The 17,953-nt window shown below is 47.5% G+C and overlaps 1 protein-coding gene across 7 annotated transcripts in view; it reads right to left on the bottom strand.

The window, feature by feature from the left end:
- KCTD1 (potassium channel tetramerization domain containing 1) overlaps positions 1-17,953 on the bottom strand; it is a 133,911-nt gene that overhangs the window by 85,620 nt on the left and 30,338 nt on the right. The window contains exon 1 of one of the 7 annotated variants that reach the window (XM_080382020.1): positions 15,424-15,510. The exons of 2 other annotated variants lie outside the window; for them this stretch is intronic. Coding sequence is in view for 2 of the 5 variants with exons in the window: in XM_080382013.1 (XP_080238139.1) it covers positions 12,380-14,224 (1,845 nt within the window). In the remaining 3 variants the exon portion in view is untranslated. 4 more of the 7 variants (XM_080382014.1, XM_080382019.1, XM_080382018.1 and 1 more) reach the window with 4 other exon arrangements.

Genomic DNA, 17,953 nt, shown 5'->3' with positions numbered 1-17,953 from the left:
AGAGCCTGTATAGAAGTTTAGAATATATTTATGAAAAAGTGGGGTACAATATGATAGCAGCACGACTTCTTCTCAAGAATGGGTTGCTGAAAGTTAGCTTCCAGCCACCTACCACCAGAACCAACGAGAAATTCCTGACTTCTCAGAGATACGACCCTATATTTGTTTCCTTAGAGAAAAAGATGTGTTTTGATCAAACACGCCACTATGGCATTTAAGGTTGTCATATGTAACATGAACTGACCACACAATAGAAATACAGGCACTAGTGCACACAGAATAGACTAGCATACACAAGTCATTTCGGATGCAGACAGCTATTCATGGAAATACTTCAACAAACTCAGGATTCCACTAGGAAACTGCGAGTCAGATAGACATGGGGAAAAAAAAAAAAAAGACTCTCCAACTGTCTCCTCTCCTCTAAACCCTGAAAACTTCCCACATGCCTCCCCATCACGCAGTGGAGCTGCTCTCTCTGTTTAGCATCCAGGTGGGACGAAGCTGTCTTTGAAAGCAGGAACCCACCGGGGTTCTGCTCAGAAATTTTATGAAGTAGCTTGAAAATTAATGGAGTAGATGACTAGTTTATACAGCGCTTTGATCAAAAACATGTTTTCCCAACTTCCTCACTGAGTTTTAATAAGATGTGAATGAGAAACTGATCCGGACACTTTAGTTTACAAGGAGTATTTCAAGTAGCTTGAGGAAACCAGTTTATTGTCCATTAGGCATAAAAATAAACACAATGCTTAGAGGCTGTTTTACCACAGCGCTGAAATGGTTTTCTTTTGGGATACATACCCAAGAACCAATGCTTACTCTGATACAAAACTCTACAGGAAACCACTGGTTTAAATGTCACATTTTTTAAGGTTAAGGAAAAAAATCTTTAGATTTTAGTTTCCATATGAGGCAATAATACAACATACTTAAATTAAGTCATACTAATTTTCTTTTAACTAACTTTAAAGTTGAAGAAAACCAAGACTCCCTGCCCCCCCCCCCCCCCTTCAGTGTTCTTTTACATTTTCCTCTAGCATTTCTACTCTAAAGAAAAAAAAAACCCACAATTATTCTTTGCCATCCCTCTGGGTCTGTCTGTTCCTTGATCAAATCTTTCTTCAGTGTACCTACTACATTTGTTATTTAGCATTAGAAGAGAAGGATTTTTTTTAATCCTAATTTCTTCTTCCAATTTTAGCCCCTCTCCAAACAGAAGCATTATTTCCCAGCCCTTGAATCCATTGAACTAATCTGGCAGAAGCGCATTTGTATACAGAAATTCATCTAGTTTCCAAACTGATGTGCTGTAGCAAGATAGCTGGTAAAGTTTGCTCACTCTGCTTTCCCTCCCCTTCTTTTCCATTTCAACTTATTTCCACATCTTTTCCTTCTCACAAAATTCATATGTTCTGCCTTCAAAACCCTGCTACTACAGTTATTTAACCCCTGCTTTCTGACCTCTGGATAGGTTCATAAGCCCATCTCTGCTCTCCTCTCCTCCCCTCCTAAAAATCTACTCCCTTCAGACAAAGGAGGCAACAGCTATTTCAGACCACTGTTATTAATGTTAAAGAGAACAAAGGGGTTTCAGACTGGGGCTTGTGTTGAAGCTTTTAGGTTTCAAAAGAACTGGGGGGGGACGGATGAGGAATTTCAGTTTTGCCTTGCAGTATGCAGTCTTCTTGTTTGGAGAAAAGCCCGAGAAGACCCAAGAAGCCCAGAGGCGCGGGCTGCCAGCAGCAGTGCCCAGCGTTCCTGCGGCAGGGCTGCACGGTCACGGTTCCAGCGGCACCGTTCCTTTGTGCTGAAGCCCGAACCGACCTCTCGCAAGAAGGACAGGGCCACGCAGGACTCTGCCACCCCACGTGCAGTGCGAGGGGACGCTGCTGTGAAGGTAAGGGTAGCTGCGTAGTTGTTGCAGCTGTCACTGGAAATCTTCACAGAAGAATGCCAGAAAAACACCACACCAGAGCATTTTACAGCAAGTAAAACCGGTAAGATCATAACCCTGCGGCAGAACAAGTGTCCAGTGGAATCCATCCAGCATTTTACAGAAACAGAAATGCCTTAATAAGAATATTCAGCTAAGTTACTAAGCACAGAAGGGGGTAAGTGTGTTTTGCCGTTTTAGCAAAAATTCAGACATGGGCTTGCAAAATCTAAAAAAAGATAATATAAATTATCAGCTATTATATCTTTTCCTAGAAAGATATGGATTTGACTTGATGCTTTGATACCTCTCAACAATTAAAACACCACACAAACTTCTGAAAGTGTCTGCCGTACACTTTACATGAGCAACAGTTGCTACCACATCATTATCCTGTTCTACAAACGTAGCCTACTATTATATTCATGATCTTGAAGATATCTATTAGCCGTTCAGAAATGAATATACCGCGTGAGGAAAACAGACTGGTTAAAATTCCACTTTAGCACAGACAGGAGGCTTCTTTTCCTACTGAATTATCATAGTAAACTTTAAAAAACAAAGACGTGTTGAGTTCTCCTCTGTACCATGGGGATACGTAGTAGTGTACACACATTTACATAGCAGTGTAGTGCTATGTCCATACACCAGTACAATGCATCAGCATATCAATTATTGTATTTAGTATTGAGTCATTCATTGTACATTTTAAACTTAAAATCCATTTTGACACATTTGTACTTGCTAGTTACAATGAACCTGGTTTTCCTTAGCTTTTATTTTTGTTTACTTCCTAACTTTTGATGCTTTTCAATACATAAAACTGAAGGGAACAGCTTGTATCTAAAAGTACTTTCAGTGGAAACATTTGCATTCAGGTCTTCTGAATGCCCTATCAGAAAGACTCATAATGTTTGGGGTTTTTTTTTTTTTTCAAACCAGCTGACAAATGCAGGTGCATTTCAAAAATAACACATTAACATTCTCCCCAAAAAGGTAACTTGCAAAGATAAAACCAGAAATAAGGCTGCTTTGCAAGTGTGTCAAAAACCCTAAAAGGAAGGCAAAACTACAAAGTTCTGAAAGGAATTAAAGTTGTTTCTGCTTTTTAAAAATCAAACTGTAACTGTGTTACACATACTGCTTTGGATTGGCAGCAGCTTCAGAAAGCCGATTTTGCAGCAGATTTTTTTTTTGCGTCTGACACTGAAACCACATTTGTCCCACTCTGCCCATTTTATTTTCAAACAGTACTCGGGCAAAAGAGTCAGAGTGAAAGGCTGGCGGATTTGCATTGCCATCCCTGCTAAAGAATGTAACTTTCTAAAGTGTTTGTGCTGGAAAGAAATCATATTCCTACAAACATCAGCCAGTTCTAGAGAACTTAGTTCTCCTCACGTGGTTTCATGGACCACAGAGCTTCGCATTATCCCTTTTGCCTCCAAGAAGTTATTTTTCCACTCCCAAGTTTGCCAGTCACTGATTAGTGTGCATTTTCAGAGGGAGAGGGGCTTCAATTTTTTTTCAGATAAACTGTATTTTCAAAGAGAGAAACTCAGCAAGATTCAGCACTACCAAATTAAGAGACCAGAAAAAGTGTAAAATATACTAAAAGGCTAAACAGTTCTTTCTGAACAGGTTATTTGCCAAAATCCACATGCTTAGAGCATCTTATATTTTCCCCCTCTTTAAAAAGCATTTTGAAGAATTGAACAGAACTGTGAACCTGCTCTTGCAACAGTCCAGGGACAGCTTCCAGAAACTAGTGCTATGAGGACAAGAAAAAGACAACACGTTTTCTAAACCCAAGATGGAAACTAGTACTGATAAAGTTGATGAAAGCGTACACAAGGCATCATCTCCCGATCACCACAAATGTGGTCTGCTATAATTTTCTAGCTAACTCCTGTAATAAACAACTGCAGCTGCTATCACTGTCGTATCTGAGAAAAGGAGGAAGAGCACACAAGCATCCTTTACGTGAGCACTGCTCATCACAAAATTGCTAGAAACACTGGGAAACAGTCAGAAAGGCAACCAATTCAAGCAGTTTCCCCTCTTTATCTGACATTCACACTGTTCATACTACACCTGTAGGTTTGCCTGTTACATCTGTGTTCCCATTTACACTTTCCAATTTGTCAATCCAACTCTCACAGTTAGGTCCTCCTAATCTGGCATCAAAACTATACGGGTTTAATTACAGCACTTCGGATGACTCACATACTTCTGAGGAGGGTGACTTCAACAGAAGGAATTTATCAGGCACGTCACAGGTAACAGCCAGCCCTTGCAAGAAGGAAGGAAGGAAGCAAGCAAGCTATGTTAGCCTACTTCACCTTCCTCGCTCCCCCTCTTCCTCACATTTCAGGCACAAGGAGGAAACAGTCTCAACCCACCCCAAGCAGAGCTGAGATGAGAAGGGCAACACGACCGGATTTCCCCTCTTTCGTGCTAAACCCACATACCCCATGTTCCTATCCCCATGTTGGCCAGACACACCACAGGCTTCCGCTGCTGCTTCTCCAAGGGAGACTTAAGCCAGAGGATGCTCGGTAATTAACCGCTGATGATTTCCTACTGCACCTGAGAGCTTCGGCGCTGTTCCTTCGGGTGCACTGCGGATACCTCACCCATGCAACCAGCTCAGACTGGCAAAGCGAGCACAGGCTTCGCAACCAGGAACCCTGGATCAGAGTGAGAGCTCAGGATGACTACACTGGACCTTAATAACTCATAGTCAAAGCATCAGACACAGTATGCTGTCCTCACTTCAGATCAACCTCTCCCTGCCACTTCTGAAGCCTCTAGAAACACAGAGAGAAAAACCAACAATGGTGAAAAAATCAGCTATATATACTGCTACGGTGAGTAAAAGCTCAGGATTCAGCTGAAGGGTGTTGAGAAATTGCTCTTGAAATTTCCCCAGCAATCCTTAATCTTAAACATAAACACACATATGGAAAAAAAAAAAAAAGAGCTTAAAATACAGTGTTTTAGGGAAGTCATTCATTTATGCATCACATTTCTGACAGACATGCGAAAGTACTAACAGCGTACACAGGTGATGATTTGCAGGGAAGCCAAGAACTGTGGCACCTTCACTGGAGCTACAAAGTATGAGTCCCAGCTACACAGCATCCTCTTCCTTTCAGTCTCCATACCAAAACCAAACTAAAACAAATGACAGCATCATCAGACCCAGTTCCTGGGCACTTTAAGAAGAGGGTGAAATGAAGCACTGTGCTAGAGAGAAGCCAGCTCAGAAATCACCCCGGCACCTCCACAAGATCTTTGGGACAAGAAAATAGAAGGAAAGCCAAAATTCATCCTCACCCCTCACCTCCTATGAGATTTCTGCCCTCCTTTTGCAAGGACAAGTCCTCCAGCCTGTGTTACCTGAACAGCACCTACCAAACATTCTACCTACCCTCATGAGCTACCCCCACTACCAAAAAAACTGCTCTCAAACCTCCTCTCCTACCCTCACCCTGGGGAAGCTTCACCACAGGATTTATAGTCCATTCCTCCCTGTAGATCCTATCAGCCTTGTCTTCCTGGACTCCTGTTGTTCCCCAATGGAAAACCAGGAGAGTATTACAGGAGAAAAATCAGTTTCACACTGCTGGTGTCACTGAAGAGAAGCAAATACCCCTTGCCAAAAGCTACATGATAACACATCATCCAGTACCACAAACACCACAAATGACATCAGCACAGTGCACCACTCTGGCTACCACACAAAGCAAGTCAGAAGTCCCGAGGAGGTGCTAGCTCAGGTATCCATGCACAGGACTGTTATACGGAGCAGATGTGCCCTAAGTACACAGTGAAAAAAATGTTTTCATACATTGTTAAAGCGAATAGGGCTTAAAATTTTCACTAAATTTCAATTCAATTAAAATGATCTGTCCTAAAGTGTAGAGATGCATAGGTAAGCATAGCAATTAAAATGTATACACTGCATCTGTGCACCACAACTTTGATTATTTCCCAAACTAAAAATGGCATTAAGAACACATCAAAGGCACTCGTTCTCATTAGGGATTAAGTCTTTAGCAAGTTTGAAGGTTTTCAGATCAACTAAATAAAACTGGCTGAGTGCAAAAGCATGTGAATTTCTAAAAGCCCAGAAGAGCCATTTTTCCTTGTGGATAATCCCCAAAAAACAACCACAACAGAATTCAATCCCATGTCTTCCAATGTTACTTTTAGATCAAGGCATTATGAGACGTTTCAACCCCTTCCTCACTCCCCCCTAAAAATGCCTGGAAGAAACTTAGAAAGCATTCCCTGGAAACATGATTATATATTTTTACTATCACAACACTAATAAATCTCTTTTACATCAGATAAAATGCAGTTACCAACACTTGTCCCTTGGATAAAAAATTATCTTGCACATACATATTTGGCTACATGCCCTTAATGATTTCCTTCTGAAAAGAAGGGTGCATTTATTGCTTCAGAAACAGAAAAGCAAAGTAAGAAAGCGAGGACACGGGGAAAAAGATGAACAGAAGGGCTTCGAAAGTGACTGAAAATCTACAACATCACTAATTAGGTTCCAGCTTCTAACACAATAGTGGGTGTACCATGGTATGTTATCAAGTTTATAGCCAAGGGCACAAGACAATACAACCCCACATTCAATTTAATTACAGCCTATGGCTTCTGCAGTAGTGGTGTGTTTCAAAGGGTTTAAGCACTCATTTATTTCTACACCATACATGAAATAAGGCAGCTCACTGTCATACAGACTCACCAATTAGACTGAACAGTTTCTGATCTCTTGCTCTCTAGAAGGAGAGCAGTGAGCAATGGGAAATCTTTTACAGGATAATCACAGAAGACTTTCTGTTAAAAAAAAAAAAAAAAAGCAGCTCTCTGCTGCCTTTACATTTGTGCATTTTATCTTTGATGTGCACAGAGGAATAGTACCAACACAGTCATTTCAGATTCAATAGAATTTTCTAAAGTGTCAAAATACAGCAGTGCTTCAATGATGCTGTTTTTTCCTCCCAATTGTACTAAAAAGGTCATCTTCATTTGAGTTATACAAAATGGATCACCTCTTGCATTCTTACCATCATCGAAGGCTGGACCAAGCAAATTTTCAGACTAGCTCACATGATGCAACCAAATGAAAGGAGTTTAATTTCTAGAAAGTAAAAATATATTGAAAATGAAAGTAATAGTGGAAGAAATCACCATCTGAAATAGTTACAACATTTGATACCGCCAATATATCGTGCCAATGCAACTAAGAGGACCTGCAAAGACAGTATTGGACTTTAAACTTCATAACCACAATTCTAAACGTGTGTATCGAAACACCATTCTCACATCTGTAAAACACTCTCCTGAGTCACATTAAATCAATTTCCTCCCCAACAGCTGATCCAAAATGGACAAACTTCAGTCTAGGACAGAACAAGCAGTTCCCTTCATTCCTTCCAGTGCATACACTGCTCCCAAAGCTGTATACGAGATCACTAAGCTTAATCTCTGTTCTGTTTTTCTTGTACTCATCTTGGGAAACATTCACATGCCTACCAAACCTCATGTTAGTTATAAGGAACATAGCCTGGGATATCCTACTGTCTTCAAAAAAACACCCATCTCTGTTCAATGATCTTTAGAAGCACTTAGTTACAAACAACACTGACTTTTACAGAAGAGAGCAATAGCCAGGATTCATGTGTTTCGCTATGGAGATTGATAAGAAAGCTGTCTCTGGGGACCATACTTGACACCCCTGCTAACCTATCCCCTGCCTCCCGATGATTTCAAAGCAATTCTGATGACTGTCAGGTATAATAGGTCCCTTCTACAGCTAATCACTTTACACATCTCTAACTTAGCAGAAGACTAAAACCTTTCCCACTAAAAAAAACCCACAAACAACCACCAAGAAACAAACAGTAGCCCCTAAGGTAGGTACAGTTTCTTTAACTGTAGGTTAAAAGTTCTTTTAACCTTCATATTTTAAGATTTCAGCCTCAGTGATTCTTTTAAATAAGACACTAAGTAAATCCTGGATTTTCTCGCAGCCTGGGATAATCCATTAATCAAAGAGGATGGCACTAACCAGGCAGTAGGGCAGCCAGTACTAACCTCTGAAACTAGATCAACAGAAGTACTGTCACAAGAACTAACAAGGCACTTAGCAGTCATCAGTCTTAATAGCTACTGTACTTTAAGCCTTTAAGATAAGGATATTGCCCCATCTATTATCTGTATCGAAATAAAGCCTAGCATCCTAAAGCTGCCATCCTAAGCATCCTTCCCTGAAGCTGTCTGATGAGTTCTCCTACTCTGTATACTTGGAAAAAGTCTAGCGATGACTCTGGTCAGAGTACTACAAATATTTGTACAGAACGGAAGCCCTTTTTGTGGCCATTTTATGGAAGTGCAGGATGTCCCCATATCAAGGATCAAGTAGAAAGATTCTTATCCACCTCCAAAAACAAAGAGTAAAAAGAGCTAGAAGTAACTTAATAGTTACTTTGATTTGTTCTCAGTTGTGCCTGCTGTCTACTTGTATTTGTCATGTGCTACTGTTTTGCCTCCTTTTGCAAAACCTGCAGCCAGAAGTAGATTTCTGGTTCTGGTCAAAGCAAGCCCTTCAAAGAGAGCAGAAGGCAATGAAGAGACATGTGCCAGATAAAAAGAAAACAGAAAGGGCAGCTCTGACTTTAAAGCACGAGTGAAAAAATGTTTAAGGATTCCCTGGAACAGCTAAGACAAATGCACGTGGCTCATGTTTTAATGACGGAGTGTTTGGTAGATAACAGCTGATGAAACTCTTTACAAGCAGCCCAGAGAAACCTGACTGAGTTAGAGAACCAATGTAACAGAAGCATTTTCACATGACATGCCAACTCTCCTCACTCATGGCATTTGCCAGTATTTTCCTACACCTATTTTTGGTTATTACTACTGTAGGAAGTTCAGCATGTACCACATCTATAAATCTCAACAGCCACCATCACATTGTAGCATCAAAAGCTTAAACTTTAGCTATTGTTCATCTTTCAGTAACGTGAGAGACAAACAACAGCCAAATTACATCCCTCTGTCATCAGCTTGAACTGAAGTACTGCTGTCAGTGGCAGGAAAATTGCTACAGTTCAGAGCAAATAAGGACTGAAAAGAAAGTTGTGCCATGGTGGCACAGTGCTGTATGCTCTAAAATACACGCTATAAATCAGGGGTCCTCAAACTATGGCCCGCGGGCTGGATACGGCCCCCCAGGGTCCTCAATCCGGCCCCCAGTATTTACAGACCCCCCCCGCTGGGGGTTGGGGGGGAAACCAAGCAGCCGCAGATGACTGCCTGCCACTGCATCCGTGCCGGCCCCCTGGTTAAAAAGTGTGAGGACCCCTGCTATAAATGTTGGTCTCAAGGTTGCAACCTAAAACAACAGCTGGATCAAGACGGTATGTTAAATGTACCTTTCCTTAGCTCTGGAGGAGGCTCCTACAAACCCAGCGTTGAAAAGACATCTTGCTAAAACAAAAGGCGGCAGCAACCACGACAGACAAGCATAAAACTAATATCCTCGCTCAGACTCTTTACACCTAAAGTTTGTAGCCACTGCAAATCGAAGACATCCTATTTGGTGCCTTCATTTAACCTTTTCCATACCTTGCTTAATGCTATCAATGCTATAAAAACGGGGTGGGGGGGAGGCAGGGGGGCATGCATGCACGTAGTATAGAGATGCTAAGAAAACCACTCATCACACTACCATTTTTTCACCAAGTTCATGAGGTCAGCAAAATCCTTCCCTGGAAGAATAATTACAAAGACAACCAATAAATGACAAACTTAGGACTTTCATGTCTTCCAGGAATCAGTAATATTTGTCAACAGCGGAATTTAGTGTCACATTACTTGATGAGATGCATTCAGTAAAATGGCCTGGAAAGTCTTTGTTTATAATTAAGCAATAACGATTGAAGGCCAGGGCATTTCCTGGGGATTAATGACTGGCTGGGAGAGTCGATGGCTTCAGGCAATGCCTTGGGCCATTAACCCCAGCCAGTCATTAATTTCCCCAGGAAATGCCCTGAACCTCGATTAGTGTAACTATTATAAAATGTAGCTAAGGAGAGAAAGTTTAGCATTAACATTCTCCCAAGGAAATCTGTTCCACAGCCTGTATTTTTTTCGTTTTGTCACATCCCAGAAAAAGTGTGTAAGTTAAAACTGATGACAAGAATCGGCAATTAAAAAGACAAAAAAAATAGAGAATTTTCCTTCTCCTAAAGACTTAAATTAATGAGTTTTGAAGAAAAGGCAAGATTCAACTACAAAAGTGGCTGGGCAGCTTGTTTTGCTCATTAAACTGTGAACGGCAATGAACATTTCCGTGTAATTGCTGCAAAAACCTCACACTGTCTAGTATCCTTGCTGATTGCTCATTTTCTTGATACACTTAAGAAAACAGCGCATGCCTGTGTACTCTGTAATCTATTTTAGATATTTCTCCTTTTCTCCCCATAGTCCGCCACTAATGAGAATTACAGCTCTGAATGCTTCACATAGGAAGCACAGCTCTGCAACAAACAGTACAGCAGCTGGATTTCTCGTCGCCTAAGCTTTATGCAAGTGTGAAGAGATTTGTGGGCTGGGGTAGAGATCAAGGTCTCCAGCCTGGTGACTGAAGGTACCAAGACACCTCATTTAACAGGTTAAAGGCACGCATACGCTGTTACCGCTAACTGGATCAGAACTGCTCTTCCCCTTCCCATATTCGTGTGCACTGCTGCCCTAAAAGTGCTAAACTATGCCTGAAGTTTCAAAATTACTTTCAAGGTCATTAAAAGTGAGGCAAAGAGGAGTCTAGGGTTAAATACAGCGAAGAGCGCTAGCTTATACCTGAAATAATGAGCTAGAACAAAAACATTATCTGCACATAATCAAGCCTCTAAGCCATTCAGAGACACCAGATACGCACAGCAAGAGATCAAACTACAGTACTGCACTGAAGTGGTCCAAAAAAAAAAGCCCCTGCTAGAAAGGAGAGGTCACAGGTATTCTAAAGAACATAGAGGTTTATGCAGGCATTCACTGGAAGCCTCACTCTCCCTCCCCCCAATCAGCCTTCAGGCGGGTTGATTAGCTGGCAAACTCTTTGAAAGGGTCAGTCTGTCCAGAACTGGTATTTCCACTTGGGAAACAGCTCAGGCATGTCATATACCTGTGCCCGCCCAGCGCCGCGCTCTGGGGCTGACGGCCGCGATCCCTGTTATTACTTGACACAAGAATGTCAGGAGAGTTTTGTAACCGTGCAGGGCAGCCAGCAGTGAAGTTCTTGCCTGAAACGTGGTATTTTATGGGGCGCAACGCAACTGCGTACGCTTCACAGACCGAGTTAGAACGACATCCAAACTTCAAGCCAATTGCAGAGGTGCAGCGAGTCTTTAATTGAAGTGATTAAGCTCCGGCGCTCAGACACCCCAAAATGAAGGTCCTGTCGGAGGGGAGGGGGAGCAGGCACCAGCACTGTGCCGGCGCACAGCAGAAGGGGTCCCCAAGGCACGCATCAAGGCACAGCTCAACCGCGTTTTTGACAAGACTGCTTTACCTCAACGCAACACACCTAATGAACTTGGGCTCGTTCCACAGTTCAGCTGCACCTAAACCCGTTTAATTGTGCTCTTACTGTATATTTCGCCACTATGGTAACTAACGCAACTAAAGCCAACTTGCCTTATTAAAAAAAAAAAAAAAGAAAAAAAGAAAAAAGAAAAAAAGAAAAAAGAAGAGGATCACTGCCAGGAAACAGAGCAATTTTAAATAAACAAATACAAGATGAATGCAATTGCCATATTAACCCTCTTGTTAACTTCTGAAGTTTAAAATTACACCCTCATTACTAGTGTGTAATTGAGTATTCTCCCGGCTGTTTCCTGCATTTGAGGTTATTCAAATAGTTCATTAGCACATCAAGAACACCACACACACTAATGATACCTGATGCCCTTATCTACGATTTTGGCCCGTAACTCACATCGCCCGCAAAAAGATAAAGAAAAAAAGGGGGAAAGAAAGAAAAAGGAGGGAAAGAGAGAGCCTGCAGGGCAGCCATCAGTGCCGCCGCCGAGAGGGCGCATGGCAGCACCCAGGCACCTCTCGCATCTGACCCACAGGCACGCACGCAAGCCAGTGGCCACCAGACCGGTGGCGGGGGTGGGGGGGGCGAGGAAACTGGGGGGCGAGGAAGTTGGATAACTCGCAACAGGGCTCGTTGGGTGCCTGAACAGTGAGTCACCCCAGGAGGCACCCCGGGGCTGGCAGTGTGTATCGGTGGCCAGCCTTGGGAGCGGTGGGGAAGAAAGGAGGGGTGCAGTGGGGGCTATGTGGGACAGGGTGCAGGGGTGCCACCTGTTTGGGTTTTTTTTCTCCTTCTTTCTTTTTTCTTTTTCCAGTTACCTGTGTGGGGGAAACAATAGCAGGTGAAACTACTGTGGGTGAGGTGGTGCTTCTGTGCCCATTGGCTTCGGGGAGGAGGTGAGGCAGGGGGTCGTGTTTCACTGAGACCACCACCACGGCAGGCGCGGCAGCGTCCAGGGGCTCAGCGGGGCGGCGGCAGAATCTTTTGGGGGAGGCGGAGGGTCCGCATGCGTCACCACCGGCTGCGGCCCCCGCCGGGAACACTGCCTCGTAGAGTGCCCGCTTGGCCGGGGCCACCGCGGCCACTTCTGCCTTCACTGGCGCAGCGTCACCGTCTTTGGGCAGCACATAGGGGTTGGTGGCGGGTGGCCGGGCCCGTGGTCCACCATTCAGGGCAGCAGGGGTGTAGCAGCCCCCGCCAGTGGGGTGGTGGAGGAGGTGGTGGTGGTGGTGGTGGTGAGGGGGGTGGTGGTGTGGTGGCTGTGGTCCCTCCAGCTTGGTGCCGATGCCAGCGATGCTGTTGAGGGTAGCGATGGAGACAGCGCCGATGCAGTGGTTGGTGTAGGTCTTGGAGAGCTTGGCTGCCTTGGAGAGCATCTGCATGCGGGTGCCCAGGAGGTTCTTGCCGATGGCCTTGTTCTCGTACCAGGTGATATCGCCCTCACTGCAGTGGTCCCGTGGGCGCTGGAAGAAGGCCTTGCAGAGGGGGTTGCGCTTGGAGAGGTACTTGACAAAGCTGGCATAGGGGCAGAACTCAGTCCCAGTCTCATACATGCGGGGCAGGTTCTCCTCGTCGCTGCTTTCCGCCCGCTTCTTGCTCCAGGAGGACGAGCGCGACTTGTGGTAGGGCCCCAGCGCCTTGAAGTAGACAAACTTGCGCCCATCCTCATCCACGGCCAGCCCGAAGGAGTCCTCCTCCAGCTCCCGCTGGTTCTCCCGGCCCCGGGTGCAAAAGTACATGCAGGTCTCGAACCAGACCTTGTTGAGGAGCCCGAAGGGGCTCTGGGTGCTGAAGACGCTGCAGGTGTAGAGCTTGCGGAGGTCGGCGCGGGTGATGGCCTGCTTCTGCACCACCGGCCCGGCGCCCTGCTCCTCCAGCTTGCGGATGACGGCGGCCAGGGTGAGGTTGGCAGCGCGGAGCTCGGGGTCCTTGGTGAGGTCGAGGGTGCGGCAGTAGGGCGGCTCGTTGAGGTAGCGGTTGAGGGAGCTGCGGATGCTGATGAGGGAGGACTTGGAGTAGAGCTGCCCGCTCTTGGAGCGCGCCTCGGCGTAGAAGGAGCGCAGGACCCGGCAGAGCGCCCCCTTGTCCATCGTCTCGAAGTCGGGGCTCTGCGCCTTCTCGCTCAGGTACTCGCGGAAGATGCGCACGGCGTAGCGGGTGGCCAGCCGCGTGTTCTCGCTCAGCCGCGCCCGCTCCGGCCGCTGCAGCAGCAGGGCCGCCTCCAGCTCCGCGTCCTCCACCGTCCCCCCGGGGCCGCCGCCGCCGCCGCCCCCCGGGGCAGCCGCCGCAGCGCCCCCCGGGGCCGCCCCGACGCCGACGCCGCTGCCGCCCGGCGTACGGCCCGGGGCGGGCGGCAGCGGCTCCGTCTCCTCCTCGCCGTCCCACTCCAGACCCATGTCCTCTTCCTCCTCCTCCTCCTCGTCCAGCAGCAGCCCCCCATCGGCTCCGTCCTCCTCCTCCTCCTCCTCGTACCCCGTTATCTGCACCTCCTGGATCTCATCCTCCTCCTCGCCCTCCTCCTCCTCGCCGGCGCTGCAGTAGCGGTGCGGGCGGGGGGCGACGCCGCGGCCGGGCGGCCGGTCCCCCGCATTGTTCCCACCGCCGCCTCCGCCTCCCCCGCCGCCGCTCCACTCTCCGCCGCCGCTGCCAGGCATTCTCGCCATATTGCCGTCTCCCTGCCAGTCCTCGGGCAGGGCGCATGCGCTATATTGGACCGCAGCGCTGGAGCGCTTTTGTGTTTTAATGACCTTCAGCTACCGGGAGGCAAAGCCGGGCTCTTAAAGGGGCCGCGCTCCCAGTGGCGGCGGCGGGGAAGGGGCGGGAGGGGTTGGGATGGATGGGGAGGAGGCTGCGCCGCGCCAAGGGGGAACCGCGGGGAAGGGAGCGGTACTTACCGCGCCCGCCGTTCACCTCGGGTCCGTCCCGTCGAGCAACGGAGATGGGCGCCGGGGGTGGGGGGGACCCGCCGGGCCGGGGCGGACGGCCCGGCCCGGCGGTTCCCCCCCGCCTCCGGCGCCCGTCCCGCCTCCCCATCCCCCAAAAAAACCCCAAAAGAACAAGGCACTCTGTGTGCGGAGCGGCGCTCCCGGCGGCGACCGACTGCCACCAAGCAGCTGGGACAGAGGTCGGCACGCCTCGCACCTCCTGGACCCTCGCACGTCCTCATTTCACAGTAACTTACAAACAAGCATAGGAAAGAAAAAACCCCACCCAAAAAACTCGGGCTGTGCTTGTCCGGCAGCACGGCTCTACCCCGGCAGGATGCTACCGGAGCGCGGGCGGCCCCGGCTCCCGCGGCACCGTTCGCCGCCGGCCTCGCACCTTTAGCCAGGCGCCTGGATTTCGGTCGAGGGGCTCGGGAGGAGACGGCTGCGCGGGGCTTTGCATCCGTGCGGCTCGGAGCCCGCCCGGGAAGAGCCAGTTGGTAGCCGCGGCGCTCGCTCCGCTTGCGGGAGCGCCGGCGAGGTTGGCTGCAGAGAGGGAGAAATTAGCACTCGGGGGGCTGCCGGGCACCGCGGGCGGCCCTCTGGCTCGCTGCGGCTGCAGCCTTGAGGGCAGCTGGAAGGCCCTCGGCCCCCCGTGCCGCCGCTGCCTCCCCGGGCGCCCGGCTTCCCCCTCAGATAGCCCCTTCCGCGGCGGGGAGAGAACCGAGGGGTGTCCCGCAACCACGCCGGCGAGCACGGGGTCCGGAGCCGCCGGACCCGGCGAGGCCGCTCTGTGGGGTCTCTCGCAGAGGGGGAGCCCCCGAGGAAGCCGGCGCGGAGCCCCAGCCCTGCCCTCCGTCGGCTCCGCGCCCCCCACCCCGTGCGCGCCGCCGTGCAGCCCCTGCCCGCCGCCCGGCTCTGCCCCGGGGAAGCCGTACCCAGCGGTGCCGCAGCCCACCGCCTCGCCCCTCCTTCCCGGGAAGGGCCCTTTGCCGGGATGGGCTCCGGACGGAGGGCACAAGCCCTGTCCCACCCGGGACAGGGCGAAGCAGCCGTGCCGTGCCGTGCCGTGCCGTGCCGTGCCGTGCCGTGCCGTGCCTTGCCAGCTCCCCGCACTACACAAACCAAGTACCCACAGACCTCCCCGTGCCGCCCAACCGGGCCATTTCTTTTATTTGGTACGTTGAAATAAATATTCATTACAACTACTGGCTACACCTGAAATTATCGCCTTAATTGCAGAGCTGCTGGCCGGAGTTATAACCCACATTTGCTGCTTACTCATCCGTAGGCAATAGGTCAGCGCCGGGCCCCTGCCGTGGTGGCTGCCTTGGAGGGGGCTCGGTGCCGGGCTGCCCCCCGGGGCGGACGCCGGCGGCCACGGACCGGGGGTCTGGGGCAGCCCCAGCCCCAGCCCTTGCCGTCCGGGCAAACGTGGGATCCCGGAGAAAGGATGCGCAAATTGTTCAGCAAATTAGGCCAATTCGAAACAAATAAGCACTCCGGGCAGAGAGCTTGCCACTCCCAGAAAATAATTGAAAAGAAACCCGGCACTGTTATATCGATGTAAGCCTGAAGTAATTACACGGAGGTCAAAGACGCTGCACGCACTAAAGAAGTTGTGTTCACTCTGTAGTTTGAGAGCGGATTATGTTCCCGCTCAGGTCAATGGCATATATGTATTCATTCTAGATAATTTTTTCCTATGCACATAAAGAGGATATAAATAACATTTTTCCCCTGTCATACCCTATCTGCAACTTTGAAACAAAGTCTCAAAGAGCTTCCAACGAGATGGACCAGATGCTGAACCATAGCTAAAAGCAACAAAGCCTTATTGTGGTTAAAATCCAAATGCCCCAGACAAGCTCCTTTTAGGAGTTGTAGCAACCCACCCCAGAAGACAGAGAACCGCAGAGCTTGCAGCACACACCTTCTCAACGGAGATCTTTTTTTTTTTTTTTCTTTATTGTTCCCATAAATGCTAAACATGACGTGATTGGTATTGACCTTTGAACTTGATTCTGTCTTAAGATCATAGGAGAGACAAAGCCACTTTCTTTTTTTTAAGAAGAGCTTTTCAGAGCCACATAAGTGCAAAAGGTAGTTGAACATTTGGGGTTTTTAACTTTAGAAAAGATGAACACCAGGTTGACAGCTTCTGTACTTGGATGTTCATTTAATCACCATTTCCTGATTACAGGAGGTGAACTATGTTGACAGACTTGGAGATGAATATGGAGCCCAGTATACTACTAGTAAGTATAAAGGACATAAAGAACTTGCAGTGAGGTTGGAGGGGAAAAATGTATACGAAGCATCCATATTACACACATCAATTGGAAGCACCTCAGCAGCCAGGGGGAATTCAGAGAGTAGCAAGTGAGGTGTTCAGTGTGCTGCAGGTGCCCAGAACTGGGAAGCCACCTGCTCAAGGTGTATATATACCTATATAACCTATCTGTATATATGTGTGTGTATTTGTATATATATGTATATGAAAATTAATCATATATATATATATATGTTAACTTACCTGCCTACATTCCTAAAGATAAGATTTAGCCTAGTCAGGTGTATTCCAGAAGTTTAAATCCTATTGTTCAGGCTCTCAAGCTAGACAAGGTAATCAAACTGCATTCCGAAACTGCCAGAGTTGCACAAGGCTGTCTAATGCAAGCTGGCATAATAACATTAAACTTACATCCACTCCACCCTCCATGTCACTAATCAAAGTTTTATCCTGCTGAGAGCTCTGTGCAGGCATAGACAGCTTCTCCTCTAGGACTCAAGGTTTGTGGCTGATTCTCATATAGGTCCTGTCCACACTTGGAGAATACATTTTATTACTGCTGTCAGTAAAGAAGATGTAATACCCACAGAACACTAATGATGCACCTGCCCCACTAGGGTTGCAACCCTGGACTGGATTATCCTTCCTTCTGTACACTTGGAGATCAGTTCATACACCACAGAATAAACATTCCAGCTTAAAAACCAAACCCAAAAAACCTTCTCCATGAATCAGTTGTTTTACAATAGAGGTAATGCTTGTAACCATGTTACCAAATAATTTCAGGCCTTTCCTCACTTCTTTTTTAAGCTATTCTTCCCCCTGGCCCTTCATCTCTTTCCTGGCAAGCAGAGAGCCTGCTAGAGCTGTGCTCTTTGACAACCTGACTATTGTGCTAAAGGTCTCCACAGCCTTATTCTCCTTTAGACTAACATAGGCTACTTCTGTAGCCTCTATAAGAGGTTATTTCACTTACAGACACCTAAGCCTTCCTGGTTTGGTGTTTCTTGGTAGGTGTTTCATCATGAAGCTTCATTAGGAAGTAAACTGGAATATCCCCCAAAAGCCAAGAAGCAAAGAGAATCCACTGGGTTTCTCCCAGTTGCTCCCCAGGATCCAGTCTAGGCACCTAGAAAATATTTTTAAAAACAGTGCTTAAAACAACCTTGTTGGTT

Source organism: Falco punctatus (genome assembly GCF_963210335.1).
Source record: "Falco punctatus genome assembly, chromosome: 3".
Taxonomy (NCBI): Eukaryota; Metazoa; Chordata; class Aves; order Falconiformes; family Falconidae; genus Falco; species Falco punctatus.
Note: the sequence above shows the minus strand (reverse complement) of the source record. Positions and strands in the feature narration are given on the sequence as shown.